This window comes from Mus caroli, unplaced genomic scaffold, assembly GCF_978045245.1.
Source record: "Mus caroli unplaced genomic scaffold, Mus_caroli_1 scaffold_5, whole genome shotgun sequence".
Taxonomy (NCBI): domain Eukaryota; kingdom Metazoa; phylum Chordata; class Mammalia; order Rodentia; family Muridae; genus Mus; species Mus caroli.
Window position 1 is genome coordinate 89,960,572 of NW_028227260.1, and position 24,819 is coordinate 89,985,390.

The 24,819-nt window shown below is 33.4% G+C and overlaps 1 protein-coding gene across 1 annotated transcript in view; it reads left to right on the plus strand.

The window, feature by feature from the left end:
- The window catches only part of Cfap47 (cilia and flagella associated protein 47), a 262,175-nt gene that overhangs the window by 98,165 nt on the left and 139,191 nt on the right, over window positions 1-24,819 (plus strand). The window contains exons 32-36 of the mRNA XM_085838136.1: window positions 122-244; window positions 5,008-5,200; window positions 16,033-16,127; window positions 16,408-16,524; window positions 21,466-21,600. Coding sequence (XP_085694262.1) covers window positions 122-244; window positions 5,008-5,200; window positions 16,033-16,127; window positions 16,408-16,524; window positions 21,466-21,600 — 663 coding nt within the window. The remainder of the gene's footprint in view (window positions 1-121; window positions 245-5,007; window positions 5,201-16,032; window positions 16,128-16,407; window positions 16,525-21,465; window positions 21,601-24,819) is intronic.

The window sequence follows — 24,819 nt, forward strand, 5'->3', positions numbered from 1 at the left end:
ATGTATAAAAATTAACATCTGAATGTTTTATGAAAATGGAAAATTCTATATCATAATTAAATGTTGACACTAGTATTTGCTTCACATTTTCATTTATGCTGTTGTGTTTCATTTCTTAAAGACATCCACTAAAAGCACGGCTCTCTCCACACTTAAGGGAAACTATTCTGTTAATATAGATATGGATAATTTTGAAGCCTGGAGTAAGCGGGCATGGACAGATGTATTTCTTCAGATATACAAGGTAATATTTCCACTCTATTTTGCTGCTATTTTGTCATTATTCTTTATTCACACAAGTTGTGCAATAGTTTAGAAAATGATGCTATAAAGAAATTTAAAGCACATTGGTTCAAATAACATATGTTTTCCTTCTGTATGGAGATATAGGGAAGTGAATCATCTACAGCTGTGGTTGTTGTCTTCTCTCCTTAGTACTGGGCTTTCATGTATGGACCAGCCTTTCTGATTAAACATTCTTCTAAATTCAGTTAATATAAACTTTTCATATAATACTACTAATAATATTTTAAGTTAATAATATTGTATTCTTATAAAATAATACAGCTAGAAGATTTTTTACTACACTTAAGTAAAGCACCATATATACAGACATTATCCAGAATTGTAGTTGCAGGACCTACTCCTTTTTTAGCCCTGTTTCTACTCTGCTGAGATCCATTTTTTAGCTTTCAATTGCTTTCTTTTGTTATCCTGTTTCATGGCCACTATCAATGTAGTTCCCTATAGCAGTTTTTTTCATATTGTACTTTTGGGGTTTAATCAATATTTACTTAATTGTTTTCTATAAGATAAAATCAGACATATTCATTGATTTAAGGTGCATAAGCAGATTTTACAAATTCAGAGGAAGTTAGTTTATGAACTTTAGATGCTAAAGATTATAACTCATAGTATTTACAAAATCAAAATTTATATATTTGAGTTGTGTAAAATACTCCTAGTTATGTTTTTTTTTTCTATTTTACTTTTTATGGGTTTTTTTCCACATTCTTGAGATATGAATAGATTAGTTGTTACTAGAAGTGCTGTGCATTTAATCTTTATTTTAATAAAGTAGCCACCGTATTCTATATGGGAGTCTACCTGTCCCAAAATTGCAGATGTCAATATACTTTAAGTCCTTCAAGAAAATTTTTTCTCTATTGGGTACAAATACTTGAAAATTAATCTTATTGCTGCGATATTGGTAATTCCTACTTTACTTTGTCCTGTAAACAAATGTAATATTTGTATATTAGCTTCATGTCATCAGTTGCATAGCATCCTCTTTGCTTTACCAGGTACAGCCATAACTAAGACTGGAAGTAAATCTTCACTATATGTCATATTGGAACTTATTAGTTGTATTAGATGTATAGTAGTACCAGATAGTCACAACAAAGCAGTTTTGGTATATGTCACCTTTTCCAGAGATCCATTTAAATCACATTCAAGTCAGAAGTGGCCACAAGACTAGAATCTAGTGGCCATGGACCAATTCAGTACAGGAACACCTTTATTTGTAAATTCCCTTTGATTTTCTAGCCATGGAACACTCAAGAAATAAAGGCTCAATCAGTGCTAAAATTTGACACTGATGTATCAGTTCTTGGTTTAATATACCGTTTTCATCTGGAGTCTCAATTAACTTTTTTCTCTTATAGATTTACTTTTGTATCAGATATAATTATTAATTTACTTTTGTATCAGTGTTAAACCATCAGACATCCTTATATCTAAAAAAAAGTTTATAAGCTGGATGTTAATTCTTTCTGTACAGTTAATATAGGCAGAGATCTATTTAAACTATCTTAAAATATTTAGGTATTTTTGAAAATTTAATTATAAAAATTGTCTTCTCATTTATGTGCAAATGAAATTTAATACAAACAGTACTACTAACGAGAAACAGTAAGGCAAATATAACATCAGCATTCATATAGAACTAGAAGTGCACTTGGCAATGGTGTAATAAGTGTATGTCTGCATTAAGTATATGTGTATTAACTATATAGTGTATATAAGTATATATAAATATTTCATAATTTTTTCAGTGTTATTATGTGTAAAACTTCTATATGCTATTATTTTATATAGCCTAGTACTCTGTTCTAATCAAAGGCCAACTTTTTGATGGTTATTCATGAATCAGGCCTTTAACAAAAATGAGTGTAGGAAGGTTGTGAGTGTAGATTTCTGAAATTACCTACATTGAAGAATTTGCTGACAGATTTAACAGGACATGCTGTCCTCTATACTTTACATTTCATTCCATTAATTCATACTTTTGTGACTTCAATGTTAAACAATATTATCATTTTCATCAAAGTATGTTTGATTTGCATGAATTGAGGTCTTGCACTGTCTATATTCCTTTCATTTGTATAGATCTATGTATACTAGAATACTTAAAGAACTATCATTTTGTTGCAGAATGAAAATTGCAAGATATTTCAGTAGTGATAGTTTTAAAAATATCTCTAGAAATAGACCATGTATATTTTGACTCATTCTGTATTACTGTATACCACTATGATCCATGTGATCCTGTTTGTTAAATCTATGTACCTATTCAAGGTTCACTTGCAAAGCTTATTCCCTTTCTAAAGTAGAGGGGACATTTGATAGGTGAATTATAAAGTAGCTCAGATCACATCATCTATAGTCAAGTAACTCATTATTTGTTATTCCCCAGAAAGGGGTAGGAATCTGTTTACAATATTTTCATTTGCATTTTAAAGTATATGACATTTGAGATGGAGGAGATAAAGATCCAATACGTGTTATATTTCTATCACAGAAATTTAAAAACATGCTAATAGTTTCTAATTTATAAAGGAAAGAACTATTTGGTGCCACTCATATTTTTTAATTGAAGCTATTTGAGACATAAAGACATGAGAATCCTTTTTCTGTGGTTAATATTCCTGAATATAAAAGTATCTTAGATTGGATTGTTTTAGAAGCAGGCTCTGAGAAAAGTGTCAAAGAGTTTGTTTCAGAAATAGTTTCTCTTTGTGCTTCTTTGTCAGGAAACCATTCCCTTTAATGCCGGTTTTCAGGTGTCCACAGGAGAAATCTTTCAGAACCGGGAGGTGAACAGGGCAACTATGTCTCCAGGACATATGTCAGTCAGATTTTGTTCTCCATATCCAAGACATTAGAGAACTACCCATGAGTGTTATCAGAATATATCAGTGAATTTAAGTAGTATTGTATATAACATAAGTAGCTGAACTGACTCATTCATTTGTCATTCTATAACTGAATATGTTTATCCCTCAAATGCATAATAAAATGATAAATCTCAGATTGTTGCATCTAGAATCTATTTCAATTTCACAGTGAAGTGCAATTCTGAATACCTCTCTGCTATATTTCTCTACTTATCAGAGATAGTGAACATGTAGTGAATGAGGCTGTGACATTTTATACTGTAATTAACAGCATGAGAGAAAAGTATGTTGAATTAGAAATACACTTTTGTATTGTTTACTTCCTTAAATACACATATGCCAGGCATAGTGGCACAGACCTATATTCTCAGTTCAGGAGGTAGAGGCATGAAAATCAGGACTGCAAGGCAGGCCTTATATACATAGCCAGTTGTGGGCCAGTTTGAGAAACATGAGACCCCATCAACGACTAACAAAATATCAAAATGTGTGTTATAAAGGGTAATGTTGACTGTCAAATTGATGCAGAGGACTTTTAGTCTAGCAACATGGCTGCACAGGTTTGTGTGATCCAGGTAGAATGCAGACATGCCACATATCATTAATCCCTCTGGCTGGACTACAGACATGCCCTTAGTACACACCTTTAATCCTAAACAATGACATTTAATTGAGGGACAGATAATGTGATGAACCAGTGAAAGATTGGACAAAATAGATACATCCTACTATATAGAAAACAGCTGATTAAGAACAGAGCAGAGAATGCAGTGAGTCAGTTCTCTTGAATTCAGTTGTGTTGAATCCAGTTAGTGTAAAGTCAGTTGGGAGTCAGTACAGTGAATTGTATGCAGTGCAGTTGAGTTCTTTCCTGAGTACATGTTGTTCAGTGCAGGGCAGCAGAAGCAGTGAGTTTATTTAGCAGTAAGACTCTGAGAAAACAGTTACTTCTGGCAAATAAAAGTTACATTTACAACAGAATCTGGAAGAAAACCTTTGGATATATCTTTGAGAGAATATTTAGATTAGGCAAATTAAGCTGAGAAGTTTCCTCCAAATAAAGGCAATACCATTCCATGGGTTAGGGTTCAAAAGGGAATAAAACAAAAGCAATTTGAGTACCAGCATTCATCTGTGTCTGCTTCCTGGCTGTGGTTGCAATGTGAAGAGTTACATCATGTTTCCGCTACAACGACTTCTTAACTGTAAAACTGAGCCAATATGAAGCCCTTTTCCTTAAATTGCTCTTTTCACATATTTTGTTATAGTAACAAAAAAGTAACTAATGCAGATTTGTAAAATTCTTGACACTCAAAAATTTAAGTTTTGTGAACTGTAAGAATAGGAAAATCATGCCAAATTTACTTTTTTTTTCCTTTTTCGAGACAGGGTTTCTCTGTATAGTTCTGTTTGTCCTGGAACTCACTCTGTAGACTAGGCTGTCCTGTAACTCAGAGATCCACCTGCCTCTGCCTGCAAAGTGCTGGGATTAAAGGCGTGTGCCACCATTGCCTGGTCCAAATTTACTTTTTGATGAATTGATATTCTCACAGATATGTTGTCAAGTATAGCTTTTTTTTTAATTAGAAAGCATATTATCATAAATTGTATAGTTAGGAACTCCATATAAATGGTATGCAAACAAAAAGCTGAAGATTAAACATTTGCCATTAGTGGCATATCTCTCATCTTTTCTTTTATTCCTGAGTGGGTACATTAAACCAGAAATACTAATGTCTTTCATTACTAATGTACCTAGGTTTATTAACTTTTCAAACATGATTTTATTTTCATCTGATTCTATTAACTATTTTTTTTTAAATTCCAGGTTACGATTCTATCTCGGGTGACCCCACATTGCTCCAGTTCTATGCCACTCTTGCATGGGGAGGATAAATCAAAAATCAGCCCTTGTTTTGCATCCAGCAACATATATTCAGATTCTGAAAGGATTCTACTTAGTTGGTTGAATACAAACTATGAAAGCCAACGAACTAGTATATGGAAAAATAATAAAAGTGGTATGATTATTTTCATTAAACAGTTCTAAGTTATAATGAATAATATGAAAACACTCAGAATCTGTGGATTCTAGACCACTTACATAATTTATTCTGTGTTGTATGAGAGAGAGAGAGAGAGACAGAGAGACAGAGAGACAGAGAGAGAGAGAGAGAGAGAGAAAGAAAGAGAGAGAGAGAGAGAAAGAGAGAGAGAGCTAGTGCAATTCATAGTCTTCAAGGTGAGATTGTAAAAAAATCTATTTAGTATATGTTGGAGGAGAAAAATGAACTGCATTTGCAGATGTTTGGAAATTTGAATATTAATGACAACCCCTAATGTGTTGCTAGTATTTTCAGCTGAGTAAATATTATGAGGCTTATGTTTCATGAATTAGTTAGTGAATAGATCATGCTAGGCTCATGTACCTTTTTCCCAGTACACAGCTACATTAAATTCTAAACCAAGAGCCTGAAATTTCTTTTATAAAATTCTAATTGGTAATAATATAACTGTACATTTTCCTTCACCCCCTAAACACTGGCTTTATTGAGCATAGTTTTCATGGAACTGTGTTTTTAGTTTTAAGTTAATTCCTTTTCTCTGAGAACATGCAGAATCTTTTGTGCTCAGAGAAGACTTTTGCTAATGCTCAACTATTGGAAGTTCAAGCCAATCCCGAGAACTAAGCAGACTGTGGAGTTTGGCTTTCATTATGATTTTGAATTGATTTTGCACTTAGCTTCAAGTCATTATTGCCTAATATTTTTTTTTTCTAAACCAGCACCACGTTAAGTCTGGATCTCGCCTAGTCTTTGTGTTGGAATATAATTTTCCCAGCCTAACATGTATCTGTTTACCTAGCTCGCCCCCCCCCCACTCCCATGTAGACTATGGGCTTCCTTAAAAGTACAATCTCTTCTTTAAAATTAATTCTTTTATTGTTTGTGATTATACTATAATTATACCATTTGTCTTTCCCTCCCTTCTTTCCTAACCTTCCCAAATACTCCTCCATGCTTTCTTTCAAATTCTTGATTTCTTTTATTTTCATTGTTTACAGATATTTGTATGTGGGAGTATGTGTATGTTTGTGTGTTCATGAATACATAAGTACAACCTGCTTAGTCTGTATAATGTTACCAGCATATAAGCTTTCAGGAGTAACCATTTGGTATTAATCAATAAATGTGCTGTTTCCTGAGGAACACATTTTCTCCCAGTATCATCATTCCTCAGTTCACTGTGTAGAATGGAGATCTCCTGGACTTTTCCCCATCTACTTTGGGATGTCTGTTGTCCTTGTTTAGCTCCAAGTTGGGCAGTCATGTTGGTGAGATTTTATGAGTTTAACTTCTGCCATTACTAGGAGACAGTCTCACTCTAAACTCCCTGTTCCTCCGTACCTTACAGTCTTTCTACCCCTCTAATACAGTATTTCCTGAGACTTGGCTTCAGGAGTTGTTTAATTTTATGTGACTATTTGGACTGAGCTTTACAATTCTACATTTTGATGTTGTGTTTTTGTTTGGTAATCTTCTCAGTATATTACAATCAAAAGTTTATTTAGTGAGGACTCCATTTGTCAGCCTAGATGACAAAATCATATTTAAAATCTATATGTTTATTCATGCACAGACATATGTATTATAGTTTTTTGATACATACTTAATAAAAGTCCCTAAGATGTTTTCAGACATCCTTATTCTTATTTTATCTTCTAAGGACTTCTCAGATTTCTTTCTTCAGTGACATAAAGTTCTTGTCATACAGATCTTACACTTGTTTGGTCAGAGTCACACCAAAATACTTTATATTGTTTGTGAAGGGTATTGTTTCCCTAATTTCATTCTCAGGAAGCCAGAAATTCAACTCCTAAACCTCATAAACAACTTCAGCAAATTGGCTGGATATAAAATTAATTAAAACAAATCAGTAGCCTTCCTCTACTCAAAGGATAAATAGTCTCAGAAGATAGAAAGATCTCCCATGCTCGTGAACTGCAGCATTAATATAGGAAAAATGGCCATATTGTTGAAAGCAATCTATAGATTCAATGCACAACTCAATTCTTCATAGAGTTAGAAAGAGCAATTTGCAATTCTTTTTAGAATAACAAAGAACCTAAGATATTGAAAACTAATCTTATTCATTTTTTCAGAGGAAGGAAAGTTTTCATCTTGAATTAGGTGATTTCTGCTGTTTTCTTGTTGGGTAGATTTCATTTTACGTTTGATTTAGATATATATCTTTTTATTTTAAAGTAGCTTATATTACTGATATTGTAATTGAATCAGCTTTCTTGGTTTATATCCACTGGCATGGTGAAACCACGTGAGTGATTTTTTTACATCTTAAATTTTTATTTATTATTTTATTATGACATAAATGTATACAATGCATTTCAATCATATTCAGGCCCAGCATTTCAATCAAACTCTTCCAAGATCTCCCATGCTGCCCTCCCATCTTCATCTCCTTACTTTTTTATTCAGAATATGTATATATATATATATATATATATATATATATATATATATATATATACATACTCTGTGTATGTGTGTGTGTATGAATGTATTTTCTTTTTTTAATTTCTTTTTTAATTAGGTATTTTCTTCATTTACATTTCAAATGCTATCCCAAAAGTCCCCCAGAATCTCCTGCCCCACAACCCTACCCACCGACTCCCACTTCTTGGCCCTGGTGTTCCCTCGTACTGAGGCATACAAAGTTTGCAAGACCAAGGGGCCTCTCTTCCCATTGATGGCGGACTTTCAATCCCACGAACAATGGAGGAGTGTTCCTCTTTCTCTACATCCTCCCCAGCATCTGCTGTCAACGGAACTTTTTATCTTAGCCATTCTGACTGGTGTGTGGTAGAATCTCAGGGTTGTTTTGATTTGCATTTCCCTGATGATTAAGGATGCTGAACATTTTTTCAGGTGCTTCTCAGCCATTTGGTATTCCTCAGGTGAGAATTTTTTGTTTAGCTCTGAGCCCCATTTTTTAATGGGGTGATTTGATTTTCTGGAGTACACCTTCTTGACTTCTTTATATATATTGGATAGTAGTCCCCTATCTGATTTAGGATTGGTAAAGATCCTTTCCTAGTCTGTTGGTGACCTTTTTGTCTTATTGATGGTGTCTTTTGCCTTACAGAAGTTTGTAATTTTATGAGGTCCCATTTGTCAATTCTCGATCTTACAGTACAAGCCATTGCTGTTCTATTTAGGAATTTTTCCCCTGTTCCCATATCTTGGAGGATTTTCCCCACTTTCTCTTCTATAAGTTTCACTGTCTCTGGTTTTAGTACAAGGAGATAGGAATGGATCTATTTGCATTCTTCTACATGATAACAGCCAGTTGTGCCAGAACCATTTGTTGAAAATGCTGTCTTTTATTCCCTGGATGGTTTTAGCACCCTTGTCAAAGATCAAGTGGCCATAGGTGTGTGGGTTCATTTCTGCGTCTTCAATTATGTTCCATTGGTCTACTTGTCTGTTGCTATACCAAAACCATGCAGTTTTCATCACAATTGCTCTGTAGTACAGCTTTAGGTCAGGCATGGTGATTCCACCAGAGGTTTTTTTTATCATTGAGAAGAGTTTTTGCTATCCTAGGTTTTTTGTAATTCCAGATGAATTTGCAGATTGCTCTTTCTAATTCGTTGAAGAATTGAGTTGGAATTTTGATGGGGTTTGCATTGAATCTGTAGATTGCTTTTGGTTTCCCCTCCAAAAACTCCATATTCCCTCCTCCCTTTCCACACTCACCAATCCACTCATACCTACTTCTTGACCCTGGCATTCCCCTACACTGGGGCATAGAGTGTTCATACGACTAAGGACCTCTCCTCCCATTTATGAATATATGATGAATATCATATATTCTACATAATATATATAATATATACTATATATTTTAATATATATATATTTAAATTATAGTCTATTATTTTATATATCATACACTGTACTCTATAATTTATATTGTACATAGTTATATTATTTTATATATGATACATTTTATATAGTGTATGTAGTGTATATATAATATATAATTTATATTGTAATATATATGTATAATGCATATATAATGTATATGTGTACTATACATATAATATGGTATATAATGTTTATTTATTATCTATAATCTATGCTTTATATTAATATAGAATTATATACAAATAAAATATATTAAAGGTAATATATGGTATATGACACATGATATATAATATATGATATAGTATAACATATTATATATGTATGTATATATAAAATATGTATTAGTGCATAGTATTTATGTATTTATGTGGTGTGCATCTTCATAATGTTCCATGATATTTAGGAATGAAAATGGAGTTCTAATTCAATAAAGTGGATGACTTGACTTGGAAATTTATTCAAAAGCACATAGCAATGGAAAAATTAATATATATATATATTAAATTTATTTTGAGAGTTATTTATTTTATGTTATATATTTTATATATAATTCATGAATGTTCACCTGTATGCATCTATATGGATCATGTGCAAACCTAGTGCCCATGAAGATCAGAAGTTTCCATTGGATCTTGTGGAACTATAGTTAAAATAAGTTGTGTATCACACTGTGGGTGCTGCTAAATGATCCCATGTCCTCTAGAAGAAAAACAAACCTTTTAACAACTGAGCTATTTCCCTAGCTTCAAGAGCATATAGGTTTTGGTTTTGCATTAATTACATGCCTTGAATATATAAATTCATAGTAAAAAGTATCAAATTCATTTATTTCAAGTCTGGCAAGATGGAAGAAATATAATAGGGAAACTCATTGATATCAGAATTTCCCAACCATTGATTAAAATAAAATTAGTTAGATTGCTTCATTGTACAATTCAGTTGCATAATAAAATGTTTTAAGAAATAACTAGAGCAGATATGTTGAATATTCTCAGTAGAAATCGATGATAAATATTTGAAGTGTTGACTATGCTAGTTACTTGTATTATATCCAAGTTTTCAAAATTCATACCATACCTCATATACTTGTACATTTTTTCTGATAGTTAAGATAATATGAATTTTTATAATAGCAATAATTTTATAATATAAATATACTTAGTAATAATTAGGTGAATAATAAAATGGTTAAAATTTTGTCACATGTTTTATTCACACTAAAACTGATAAAGTGTTCTTGAAATCTAAAATAGAATTAATTTACAAATTCTAATATTCATTAAAATAAATGTATTTATATTTTGTTGCATTGAATGATTTAATGTTATACCAACTTTTTTTTTTCTTTATTTGGATGAGAGGGTGCTGCAGGTTCTAGATTGGATTTCTCTGTATAGTCCTGGCTGCCTTGTAACTCCCTTTGTAGACCAGGCTGGCCTCAAACTCTGAGACCCACCACATGTGCCTACTGAATGTTGGGATTAAAGGCATGCACCACCACTACCACCTGGGTTTATTTCAATTTTAAGATATATATTTGAAGGAATGTACTGTCAAACTGGATGAAAATAGAAACTCAAAGTCAATTTTAATTTAAAGGTGCCTAGTAGCATTTGAAACACTTTATTTCTGAGAACTGAAGACTAGATAAAGCTGTTGATTCCCTGAAGATTTTGTTAAGCTACTTTTGTATTATAATAAATACTGGATAATATCTAATATTTCTGTTTCTAATAACCTTTCTTCTGATGCCAGCATTGCTCATTCAACTTAGCTGCCTTTTTAAAAAATAAAACCTTAGAATACAGAAGAAAGAATAACCTATATCAAAAGAGCTATCATAAAAGCAGAAGAAATCTTTGATATACCTAAGCCTGATGTAAACTGTAGTGACATTTTCTCAGCAGCCTTTGACATAAAAGACAATGTACAGGCATGGAATCAGAGTAGAGAAAGTTTTATTAAAGTTTGTTTCACCTCTTTTCAACATTGTCCTAGAAAGCACTTCCTCTTTTTCTTACCAAAAGCCATACTTGTTCAGCAATGGTCCATGCTTGCTGGTCTTTGACAAGTTATTTTTGTAGCAAGACAGTTCTAATATTGTGATGGATTAGACTAATGAACAAAACTGTATTAGTACTAGTGTTTTCTGCAGGTACAAGAAAATAGCCAGGGGTTTGGGGGAATTAAAATAGCAAAAGCTAGATAGTTTGGTTTTCTTTAAACTCCCCTGAATGCTCTAATTGTAGGGTAAATTTAGGTTGGACCAGGAAGAAATGATATAATAACCTGTATATACTCTTTTTTTAAATGCAACTTAAAACTGGTTAGAAGTAGTGTTGTTAGGTATCTAGTAAAAGTCACATATATACCTGCAAGAAAGCATGAAGCTCCCAGAGACCACAGTTGAATATCTGGTGAGGAAAAGATCAGAACTAAGTTTAAATGTAGAATATAGGAAAGATGCCAAGAGGGCAAGATTCTGTCTATGAATGGACCCATCTTACCAAAATCCAAATTCATTTGTCTGAAGGGAGAGAGCTTAAACTGGGAATCCCCAGGAAGAAATTCCCTTTTCAAAAATAATCTCTAGGGAAATTCTTCCTCAGGATCACCATGAAAGGCATCCAAAGGCCTATAGCATTGTGATTCCTATGGAGGAGCAGGCTATATCTCCACTTGGCACAGAAATCTTCACTAGTTGTTTTTGTTGTTGTTGTACTGTCTTGGTAGGCATCAACAAGTAACTTTGAAAAATCATTGAGTTTTGCACCATGCTTTCAGAGAGCTATAAAGACAGTGCAGCATGTGGAAGGGTTAGAGTGCTTGCAAGGAGGACTTGAGAAGTCACTGTATGAACCTGAAGACGAATCCTTGATTACAACTGAGCTCATATTTATGAGCCGGGTGTGATGGTGCATGCCTTTAATCCCAGCACTCAGGAGGCAGAGGCAGGCAGATTTCTGAGTTCGAGGCCAGTCTGGTCTACAAAGTGAGTTCCAGGATAGCCAGGGCTATACAGAGAAACCCTGTCTCAAAAAACTAAAAAAACCAAAAAAAAAAAAAAAAAAAAAAAAGATCGCCTGAGTCTCAGAAGAATCTTGACCATTACACTTTTGAAATGTATTACATGTTAAAGAATGTGGTTATTTTGATGGTGGACTAAATGCATTTTGCATTATAAGACAGTTATGTAACTATAGAGTCAAAATGTAGAAGATAACAGCTCATAAGTGATTATGATTAGCTGTCATGTTGACAAGAGATAGGGAGGGTATCTCTGATCTTAACTTTATTCTGCTTGATTCAAGTAATAGTATATTAGAAAAAACTATGGGGAATCTGTAAGTTGGTATTTTTTTCAAAGTTTGAAAATGAAAAATCTATTAACAATAGCAACAAGTTCTGTCTAATCTCTTCACCACCAAATTTTGGATATCTTTTCAGATATATGGTTGATACTCAGATACTTAACTTTTTTCCATTTTTAGTATAGTAATCCCTTTGTAATTTGAGAGTTCTTTTATTATTTTGTTAAAACCATAGAATTACAAGGAATAGCATGGCTTTTTAGCCTTAGTACTCTTACATGTTGTTCATTATTGGTCAAACATTTGAACAAAGCATATAGAATGATATGGTGACATAAGTCTGAAAGCTCAGTACTTCAACAGTAGAGGCAGTCTTATGAGACTTCATAGATAGTCCAAAGCTGCCCTGGGACATATACATGAGGCTCTTTCTAAAAAGTTGGAAGGAAGGAAGGGAGGGAAGGAGGGAGAATGAGAGGAGAATGGAGGGAGCAATTCCAAATATGAGCTTTCTGCTTTATTAACACTTAAAACAGTGTTTTTCATACTGATTCATATAGAAATAACACTCAACTTACAAAGAGAAGGGTGTCTGCCATAGTTGACTAAATCATTTAATGTAACTAAAATAATTCTATAATCAGAGATAGTCCCATAGCCTGTGTACTCTTACCTTTAACTGTGAATGTGTCACATTGCCAAAGATAACGGTCATACCTAGTATTCATGAAAATCATATTTTTTTATTGTTTTTAATAAACATTTTCTTTATATACTTTTCAAATGCTATCCCGAAAGTTCCCTATACCCTCCCTCTGGCCTGCTCCCCTACCCACCCACTCCCGCTTCTTGGCCCTGGCTTTCCCCTGTACTGGGGCATATAAAGTTTGCAATACCAAGGGGCCTCTCTTCCCCGTGATGGCCGACTAGGCCATCTTCTGTTACAAATGCAGCTAGAGATATGAGCTCTGGGGGTACTGGTTAGTTCATATTGTTGTTCCACCTATAGGGTTGCAGACCCCTTCAGCTCCTTGACTGCTTTCTCTAGCTTCTCCATTGGGGGCCCTGTGTTCCATCTTATAGATGACTGTGAGCATCCACTTCTGTATTTGCCGGGCACTGGCATAACCTCATAAGAGACAGCTAAAACAGGGTCCCTTCAGCAAAATCTTTCTGGCATTGAGCATTAGTGTCTAAGTTTTGTGGCTGATTATGGGATAGATCCCCAGGTGGGTTAGTCTCTGGATAGTCCATCCTTTCGTCTGAGCTCCAAACTTTGTCTCTGTAACTCCTTTCATGGGCATTTTGTTTCCTATTCTAAGGATGAATGAAGTATCCACCCACTGGTCTTCCCTCTTCTTGATTTTCTTGTGTTTTGCAAATTGTATCTTGGGTCGTCTATATTTCTGGGCTGATCAGTGAGAGCATATCTAATGACATTTTTTTGTGATTGGGTTATCTCACTAAGGATGATATCCTCCAGGTACATCCATTTGTCCAAGAATTTCATATATCCATAGTTTTTAATTGCTGAGTAGTACTCCATTATGTAAATGTACCACATTTTCTGCATCCATTCTTCTGTTAAGGGATATCTGGGTTCTTTCCAGCTTCTGCCTATTATAAATAAGGCTGCTATGAACATAGTAGTCCATGTATTCTTATTACCAGTTGGAACATCTTCTGGGTATATGCCCAGGAGAGTTATTGCTGGATCTTCTGGTAGTATTATGTCCAAATCTGAGGAACCTCCAGAGTGATTTCCGGAGTAGTTGTACAAGCTTGCAATCCCACCAACAATGGAAGAGTGCTCCTCTTTCTCCACATCCTTGCCAGCATCTGCCGTCTCCTGAATTTTTGATCTTAGATATTCTGTCTGCTGTGATGTTGAATCTCAGGGTTGTTTTGATTTGCATTTCCCTGATGATTAAGGATGTTGAACATTTTTCAGGTGCTTCTCAGCCTCTGTTGAGAATTCTTTGTTTATCTCTGAGCCCCATTTTTTAATGGGGTTATTTGAATTTCTGGAGTCCAGCTTCTTGAGCTCTTTGTATATATTGTATATTAGTCCCCTATCAGATTTAGGATTGGCAAAAATCCTTTCCCAATCTGTTGGTGGCCTTTTTGTCTTATTGACAGTGTCTTTTGCCTTTACAATTTTTATGAGGTCCCATTTGTCCATTCTTGGTCTTACAGCGCAAGCCATTGCTGTTCTGTTTAGGAAGTTTTCCCCTGTGCCCATATCTTCTAGACTTTTCCCCTACTTTCTCCTCTATTAATTTCAGTGTCTCTTGTCTTATGTGGAGGTGTTTGATCCACTTAGACTTGAGCTTTGTACAAGGAGATAAGAATGGATCAATTCTCATTCTTGTACATGGTAACCGCCAGTTGTGCCAGCACCATTTGTTGAAAATGCTGTCTTTTTTTTCCACTGGATGGTTATAGCTCCCTTGTCAAAGATTAAGTGACCATAGCTGTGTGGATTCATTTCTGGGTCTTCAATTCTATTCCATTGATTTACCTGTCTGTCACTGTACCAGTATCATGCATTTTTTATCACAATTGCTCTGTAGTACAGCTTAATATCAGGCATGGTGCTTCCACCAGAGGTTCTTTTATTGTTGAGAATAGTTTTTACTATCCTAAGTTTTTTATTTTTCCAGATGAATTTGCAAATTGCCCTTTCTATCTCAGTAAAGAATTGAGTTGGAATTTTGATTGGGATTACATTGATTCTATAGATTGCTTTCAGCAGGATAGCCATTTTTACTCTATTAATCATGCGAATCCATGAGCTTGGGAGATCTTTCCATCTTCTGAGATCTTCTTTAATTTCTTTCTTCAGAGACTTGAAGTTCTTTTTTTTTTTTTTTTTTTTTTTTTTTTTTTTTTTTTTTTTTTTTTTTTTTTTTTTGGTTTTTCGAGACAGGGTTTCTCTGTGTAGCCCTGGCTGTCCTGAACTCACTCTGTAGACCAGGCTGGCCTCGAACTCAGAAATCCGCCTGCCTCTGCCTCCCGAGTGCTGGGATTAAAGGCGTGCACCACCAACGCCCGGCTGAAGTTCTTATCATACAGATCTTTCACTTCCTTAGTTAGAGTCACCCCAAGGTATTTTATATTATTTGTGATTCATGTGAAGGGTATTGTTTCCCTAAGTTCTTTCTCAGTCCATTTATCCTTTGTGTACAGAAAGGCCATTGATTTATTTGAGTTAATTTTATATCCAGCTACTGCGCTCAAGCTGTTTACCAGGTTTAGGAGTTCTCTGGTGGAATTTTGGGGGTCACTTATATGTACTACTATATCGTCAGCAAATAGTGATATATTTCCTTCTTGCTTTCTAATTTGTATCCCCTTGATGTCCTTTTGTTGTTGAATTCCTATGGCTAGGACTTCAAGTACTATATTCAATGGGTAGGGAGAAAGTGTGCATCCTTTTTTAAAATCCTAGTCCCTGATTTTAGTGGGATTGCTTCAAGTTTCCCTCCATAAAAATCATATTCTTAAAATAAAAGCATACTTTTGTTTTTTCTTCAAATTGCTATAAGTTATAATTCAAGAAATTTGAAATATTGTTATATTTGTCTTTCTTAGATGTGCCCCCTGGAAGATGGATAGTGAATTTTGACTCAGACCTTCTTGATGGCCTTGTGTTTGCTACACAGCTGGCAGCATACTGCCCATTTTTGGTAAGAGTTACTTCATTGTCCAATGGTAGTCTTCTGAATGAAAATAGTTATTAAGATTTTAAGTTTATTTCTTGTAAACTGCCCTCTTAAATGCCTTAATTGTGACTCAAAATATGAATGTTACTACTCAGCTTTAACTTTTTGTTTATACTTAACTGTTGACTACAATATTCTGTTTCAGATGCTAAGATCCAAATTATCCTTTGTTGTACTACAAAAAAAAAGTAGATTTATCTGGTTTTATTCCATTAATTAAAGCTCTCCTTGTTTTAACTTCTAGATTGAGACTTATTTTATAAATATGTACACACGACCAAAGCGCCCAGAACAATATTTGCACAATTGTTTGATTATTATAAATAGTCTTCGTGAAATTGGATTTGATTTAAACATACAGGTCAGTACCTTCATATCTGTTTTTTATTTCTTTAATTTGCTCATTTATAATATCCCTTTGCTTATTCATTTTAAATCTAGGTTGAAACATGTTTTCTGAGTTGATCTATGGATCTTAATGTTCTGGCTATTTAAAAATATATATATTGTTTGATATTATATATAATTGTGCTGTTTTGTAATCACTTTGAAATCAGGAAATGAAAATAATTGTTTGGAATAAAGTTTTATACACACACACACACACACACACACACACACACACACTGACCTATAAGTAATGTTTCTATGTGGCATTTCCTACCAATTTTTCACTGACAATAATGTTCTTAGTATGTTATATACCCTCTGTTACATGTAGGTAATAGAAGATAGACTACACAATTTGTTACTTAATCAGTATGTAGATTACTTAAATCATTAGAATATATTTGTATTACCAAATAATAGTCATATGTAGTTAAATATCAATATATATGTATATATTTATACATGTCTATATGTATACTTGTATATGTATATATATGTGTGTATATATGTATGTATATATATATACACACACACACACACACACACACACACATATATATATATATATATATATATATATATATATATATACATTATATAGGCTAAAATGTTGCAAAAGTGAGATGAAGGAAGAAATCACTGTGATCAAAACTATTCTACCTAACATATTGTAAATTTCAGATGTCTTAGTTGATTAATTTGGATTTGGACTAGTAAAAAAGAGCCATCAGTTTGTGTTGTTATTTAGAGGAAATAGAGTGAACCAACTAGAGAGAAAATGGGAACAAAATACCAACTATAAGTTTTGTTCTGTAGATATGTTTGCCTTTTTGAAGTTTTGTATTAGAGACATAAGCATAGATATAGATTGTAAATTTTAATATAATAGCAAAATTAAATTAGGGAATTACCATATTATATTATAGAAATGAAAGCCTATACTCTAATGAGATTGGTTAATATTTTAACATTTAATATTAAAGTAGTATTTAGCAATTAAATTAGTATTCTGCTGCTGGAGAAATTAGGTGGTTTGCTAAAACTCTTGAGCATTCAGAGGAGAAGAGTCATTATAACCAACTCGGAATTTTCCATTGCTTTTTTGTTCATCCTACCTGTTACAATTTTATTTAATTTATATTTTTACTTAGGTATTTTCCTCATTTACATTTCCAATGCTATCCCAAAAGTCCCCCATACCCTCCCCCCCACTCCCCTACCCACCCATTCCCATTTTTTTGGCCCTAGCGTTCCCCTGTACTGGGGCATATAAAGTTTGCGTGTCCAATGGGCCTCTCTTTCCTCTGATGGCCAACTAGGCCATCTTCTGATACATATGCAGCTATAGACACGAGCTCAGTGGGTACTGGTTGGCTCATAATGTTGTTCCACCTATAGGGTTGCAGTTCCCTTTAGTTCCTTGGGTACTTTATCTAGCTCCTCCATTGGGGGCCCTGTGATCCATCCAATAGCTGACTGTGAGCATCCACTTCTGTGTTTGCTAGGCCCCAGCATATTCTTACAAGAGACAGCTATATCTGGGTCCTTTCAGCAAAATCTTGCTAGTGTATGCAATGGTGTCAGCGTCTGGAGGCTGATTATGGGATGGATCCCCAGATATGGCAGTCTCTAGATGACCCATCCTTTCGTCTCAGCTCCAAACTTTGCCTCTGTAACTCCTTCCATGGGTGTTTTGTTCCCAATTCTAAGAAGGGACAAAGTGTCCACACTTTGGTTTTTGTTCTTCTTGAGTTTCATATGTTTTGCAAATTGTATCTTATATCTTCGGTATTCTAAGTTTTTGGGCTAATGTCCACTTATCAGTGAATTTTCCATTTCCTGATCTAGAAAGATTAATGATATTGCTCCAACATGTATTATTCCTTGAGAAATTAAGTTCACAATTTCTTATAGTTTTTGTGTTAAATTGTTTGGATATCAATGCCATTTTATACCAGGTGTGATAAAGATATTTATTTTTATTGATAGAGATAAAGTTGAAACTAAATATTTAGGTCAGAGAAATGTTTTATGATGGTAACATTTTCACTATAAATCATAATATGTGAAAATGTTAACTACACATTTTTTATAGTTTCTAACAGTACAACAAATTATTAAACATTATCCATGAATAACTCCAGCTAGACCCTTCCAATGGTACAGAAATGGACAAATCATACTTATATTTTCAAAGATGGAACCAAGTATGTACCAAGATGCTTACACAAGATATGTGGTTGAATACCATAGTAGACATAGAAAACTGTAGAATTTGACACAAGGAGACAAAAAGATATTCTGGTAAAGAACCCAGGAAAAGCTATATGGAATACATGGTACTTAAGCTAGTTCTTGAGAGTGTGATTGGGATTCACAAGAAATGTTGGTTCTTAGAGAATTTAGTTGATTATCCATTTTAATTTGCTCCTTTTATGATTTTTTTTCAGGTATGTTTAATCAGTATGTTAATTTTCTTGCATAGATAAAATAATTTTAAAAAATTAAGTGTCTGATAGATAAAAATGTGGAATAATTGTCAATAATAATGGTGAACAAGGGAATTTATAGCAACTATGCTTTTTTTAACCTAATTTCAGTGTATAATTTTGTATAAACGCTGACTTACCAAGTTAAAAAGCAGATTTTAAAATGGTGTTGTCAAGTCCAACCAGTCAAGCCAGTAATAAATTAATGTTGGTGTTTATACTATGCCACATTTTGATCCTATGTAATTAAACCCTGGAGTTACTTGACCATTCTGCATTGTGTCTATATCATTTTTATTTTCTAACATGAATTTGGACTGAATCCCAGAAGATCTACATTTCAATTTCAGTCCATGCACAGAGAGGACCATGTATACTGACAATGACTATGTTATTATATATGGGTCTCTATTTCTTAAAAATTCCAATATAACTTTGTTATTAATACCCTTTCATACTACTCTATCTGTATTTTCAGAACATTTAATGGAATCCTTCCTTATTCTCTTCCAGATTCTACTTTTTTGCTTTCACTTATGTCTTAACTCTGTTTATTATCTCTTGTAATTTTGGAATTTTATTTGTAACAAGTATAAACAACCATGAAATTATTCTATCACTACATTTGCTTTTGATCCTGTGGATAAAGTAAATTGCCAACTATTATTACCTAATCTGTCCTCCAGAACCTCCACAGTTTCACAATGTAGCTCTTGAACTCAATAGTTAATTTGTTTGGTTTTTGCTTCTTTATACTTCCAACATCTGCTGGGTATTGTAGTCTAGACTGACGTCTTTATTCTTTTAGGATCTGCAAGACCTCTGCCCAGGCACTTCTTGCTTTTAGAGTCTCAGATCAGACTCTATAGGTTTGCCTTATAAGTTACTTGCCTTATAAGTTACTTGCTGTTTTTAAATTCTACATTTGCTCTTTATATTTATTGTGTTGATTATAATGGGGACAGTGGATTTTCTTTTCTACTCCAATTTCATTGATGTTCCCTTAGTTTCTTGTACTATTATAGGAATCTCTTTTTTAGATTAGCGAACTTTTCTTCTATAATTTTGTGAAGATATTTTCTGGGCCTTTGATCTGGCAATATAATAATAATAATAATAATAATAATAATAATCTTCCTCTTTCTCCTCCACCTCCTCCTCCTCCTCTTCTTTTTCTAATTCTAATTCTTATTCTAATTCTTCTATTTCTTCTTTTTCTATTGTTATTATTCTTAGGTTTGATAGGTTTCATAGTGTCCCAAACTTCCTGGATGTTTTGTTTCACGAAATTTTTATATATTCTTTGACTGATATATTGATTTCTTCTATCATATCTTTTATACCTAAGATTCTCTCTTCCATCTCCTGTATTCTATTGGTAGTACTTAGGTCTGTATTTCCCAGTCTCTTTCCTAGGTTTTCCATCCCTAGGATTGCCTCAGTTTCTGTTTTCTTTATTGCTACTATTTACCTTTTCAAATCCTGGACATGTATTTTCCTGTATTTTCTTAAGGGATTTATTCATGCCTTCTTAAAGGATACCACCATCTTTATAAGATTAGATTTAAGATCCTCTTCTTCTTATGCTTCAGTTTCATTAGGATATACAGGGTTTGTTGTGGCAGCATAGCTGGGCTCTGGTGGTGTTATATTGCCCTGGGTCTTGTTGATTGTGTTCTCACACTGTTCTTTATGCATCTGGTTTTCCCTGGTGTTGCGTAGATGATTCTAATGGCAGCAGGACTTCTGCGGAAGATGAGCGAGGCTGTGGGCCAGACATTGGATGTCAGGGTTCCCTACTCTGCTGTGCCTCAAGTAGACACACATGGCAATCTGTGCTGCCTGTAGAACCTACTATGCAGGCTGTGCCCCATTCATACCCATCTGGGTTCTGCAGATCCAACTAGGATGAGTGTGGGCAAGGTTCCCAGTATTGTCCTCCCCCAATTTCCACAGAGAGACAGGATGCTCTCAGTATCCCTCAAGGCTCCTTCAGATTAAGGTCAAGGCCAGATCTACACAGTGGCGCTCAGGGGAATGAATGCACATGCCACTCAGATCTGCCCATATTTCTTTTACTATATTATTCATTATTTTAAACCAAAGATGTTACTTTATCCATATGGATTGCCATATTTAAATAAGATGTTCTTCTCACCTCTGGATCTTTTTTTTTTTTTTTTTTTTTATGTAGTCTTTAAAACTATGAGGTCAGCATTCTGATTCTGTCCAACTCATCCTTTAATATGTCAGGAGCTTCAAATTAAGAATATTATTCTGGTTTTATACCTATATTTCCATTCCATTGTTCATTAGAAACACTTATGAGTTTTTTGAAGTAAGTTAGCAACTATTATACTTCATTTACTCCCTGTGTTTTATCTATACACCCTACAACTTATTTCTTTCTCTTGTGAACCTAGGCCATCGACATCTGTGATCCAAACCCAGTGCTGATGCTAATGCTCTGTGTTTACTTGTATGAGAGGCTCCCTACATACCTCCCCAAAAAAGTGGTACCATTCTCTTGTACTCTATATGATGTTGTGGTGGGACAGGTAAGAGCATCTTTGGAGCCAAAGCTAACATGTAGTGAAATATTTAAGAGTGTTTTAGATGTTTGATTCTTTTTTTAAAAAAATAACAGCAAATGCCTGAGTGATATAATTTTACTAATGTTGAGTAAGTTTGTTCTAATAAAAGAGTATGAAGTGCATAATTTTTGCTTAATAATGATCATTTTCTATAAAAATGGTTCCTTTCTCTTTTGTGATTTACAAAGAACAATATTCTTCCATGTGCAAGTTAGTTTGCCACCTTGAAAGGATTAATATTTGCTCTTTCTCAGCCAATTTTATGTATTCCTTTTTATACTTATTTGGGGGGTATAATTGAATATTATACTTTCTAGTCTTCTAGAATTTATCTTCAAAGATATGACCTTGTGTTGTTTATTTTAATCTTAGTATCTTTAACCATTACTATACAAGAGTATAGGCTCTTGATTTGAATGGTGGTTTCTATGTATTTAGTTGATTATTAGAAAATTTCAAGTTTTCTTTATCAAAATATATATTGTTCAGTTTAGAAAATATAAAAAAAAGGCCTTCTTCCAATTTTCATGAAAAAGAATTGGAACATCACCCCTTGTTTAAATGCATTTTTTAAAATTCAATTTTCATTAGAAAGAATTGGAACACTACCTCTTGTTTAATTGCATTTTTAAAAATTCTTTGTCACAGCAAAATAAATATGAAAAGAGTTTTCTTAGGAATGTTAATTTTAGTAATTCTCTAAATGTTATGTTAGTCGAGGACATTAGCTAGTAACTATCATTGCACTGGAGATTTTTGCCTAGAAACTAAAACATCATAGATTAGAAGTATTTTGTTTAAATTCAGGAGCAACAGTCTCAACAATTTTCTGTGCTTCAATTTTTTGCATGTCATATTTTTATCTCTTTATACTTCTTGTTTCCTCTTATTATTCTCACTTTCCCTGTGGTTATGCTTATATGTGTGTGTACATATTCATATGTGTGTACACATGTGTGTACCCTAATGTGTGTTTGGAAGTCAGGAAACAACTGTGTGTTTTGGTCAACTATTTCTGTTGTACGGTTCCCAGAGATGAAACTCAATTTTGCAGGCTTGGCTGCAGATATCTTTACTTTTTGATCATCTAACCAACCCTTGTCTCTTAGCAAAAGTTATGAATATGTACTAAGAAGATGCTAAGTGATTGAGCATGTTTTTGTCAAGCATAGGACTTTGAGGATTAAGGAATAGGTTAATTCTATAATAATTTCAATGATTTCCTTTTTCATTATGTTTGTGAAGGAAGGGCTAGAACTCAGGTATTTAAATACTTTAGGTAAGTAGTCATCCAGTCAGCTGAACTATGAGTACAATATTAGCTAATGGTTAAATAAACATTAATTAATGTTAAAAATTAAAGTCCATTCACGTGAAAACATAATTTTATATATATATATATATAATCTTTATAAATTATAGATAAGATATCAAGGTGCAAGTTTTTGTTTGTACAAATATTAGATACTTTTAAGAAAATGATAATTAAATATCGGTGCTATATAGAGCTTATATATAGATTTCCATTTGAAAAATAAGAAAATTTGAAATTACTGAGAATTTTAGCTATCCTCTGTATGAGCTAATACCTTAAATGATAATACTAAAGTTATCTAATGCAATCCTCATCAATCTGTTACAGTCCCAAATTAGAAAAAGTCTTAAATGGATTTTAGAAATTGAAACAGAAGTTTCTGTTTATGTGTCAGAAAATCATAGATATTCAAAGCAGTAAAAACAGATAAAAACAGATTGCAGTAATTTACTGTGATTATTTACATGTAATTGAACTTTGTTTTTAAAGAAACTGATCATAAAATTGAAAAGAACAGCATGGTGACAAATTAGTTGAATACCTTTGTGTCATCTATTTCTTGTGAAATACTGAATATGCTTGTCACCATTAAGATGTCAGGGAGAGGTGTGGAATTTCCAGAACTAGAAAACAATACAGTTCCCAATATTTACATTGTAAAACACTACACCGAAATTTGTTAAGTTATTAATGATATCTGTATGTTGTTAAATAATAATAGTTCCTAAGTCCTTGGTGAAAACAAAAGAAAGTAATTCATTTGCATTAATACACTTATTCTGTTAGTTGTCATTTTTATTGAACTAAGAAAATAGTTAATTTTCTTTTTCTCCAGTTCTTTACCATATTCTTTGTTGGAACCATACATGCTACTGTCATTTCACTCTTCATATACCTGAATTTTTCCTTGGGAGTAACCATTGTCCAATAATATTTTAAACTAAATCTTCCCATTCTACATCTGTACTTTCCACAACTTCCTTGCATGTAATTAAAGAAAAGTATTCATGAAACTTGCTTGAAATGATGAGGCAGACCTATTCAAGACCTGTTTAAAATGATGATCTAGAATTGTATAGGATTGTCATTGAAGGTTATTGAGAATGAACATAAAAAAATAAGAAATTGTACCCAAGGAGATAGAGCATGACCAATGAATGAAGAGTTACTAGAGGAGTCATTGGGATTAAAGGAATATTCTGGCTAACTCATCTTAATAGCATTCATGCGGGGAAGAGAATAAGAAATCTTCTGGGGAAGAGTATAAGATAAGGAGCCTATTCAATGTTGATTAGATTTCAAATGTGGAATGTTCTGGATAAAATGAGTTAGGCAGAATCTTCCTAAAATTGTGTTTTTGAGTACATGTTCGAAAAGATGAGACTGAGGTAAACCTAAGCTCAAAGGAGCTGAACTAGCATTCAATCAGGGAGAATATACCCTTCTTTATTCCTAATATACTTGTTCTGTTGCTGTAGAACTTGAAATATCATTCTGATACTTGGGTAAAATTGCCAAAGACTAGAGTTGCTTCTCCTATCAAAACTGTGCAGAAGATAAAATGGACACCAGAGGATATGTTCTGTAGGCTTGCAATGAAATCAAAGTAATGAATTAAATACATTGTGAGAAATCAAGGAAAACAGACCAGGACATGAACAATAACTCTAATTTCCCAGAGTATTATTCTGCTAGTACATGTTTGTTTCTAATACACATTACTAACTATTTTGACAATTTACACATGTGTATCATACATTCTGATATCCTGATTAATCTTTTTCCTACTCTCTCTTTTATCCATCTCCAACCCTCTCAACCTTCTGTCTTCCTCATCAGTCCTCCATTGATTGGCAACTTATGCTTTA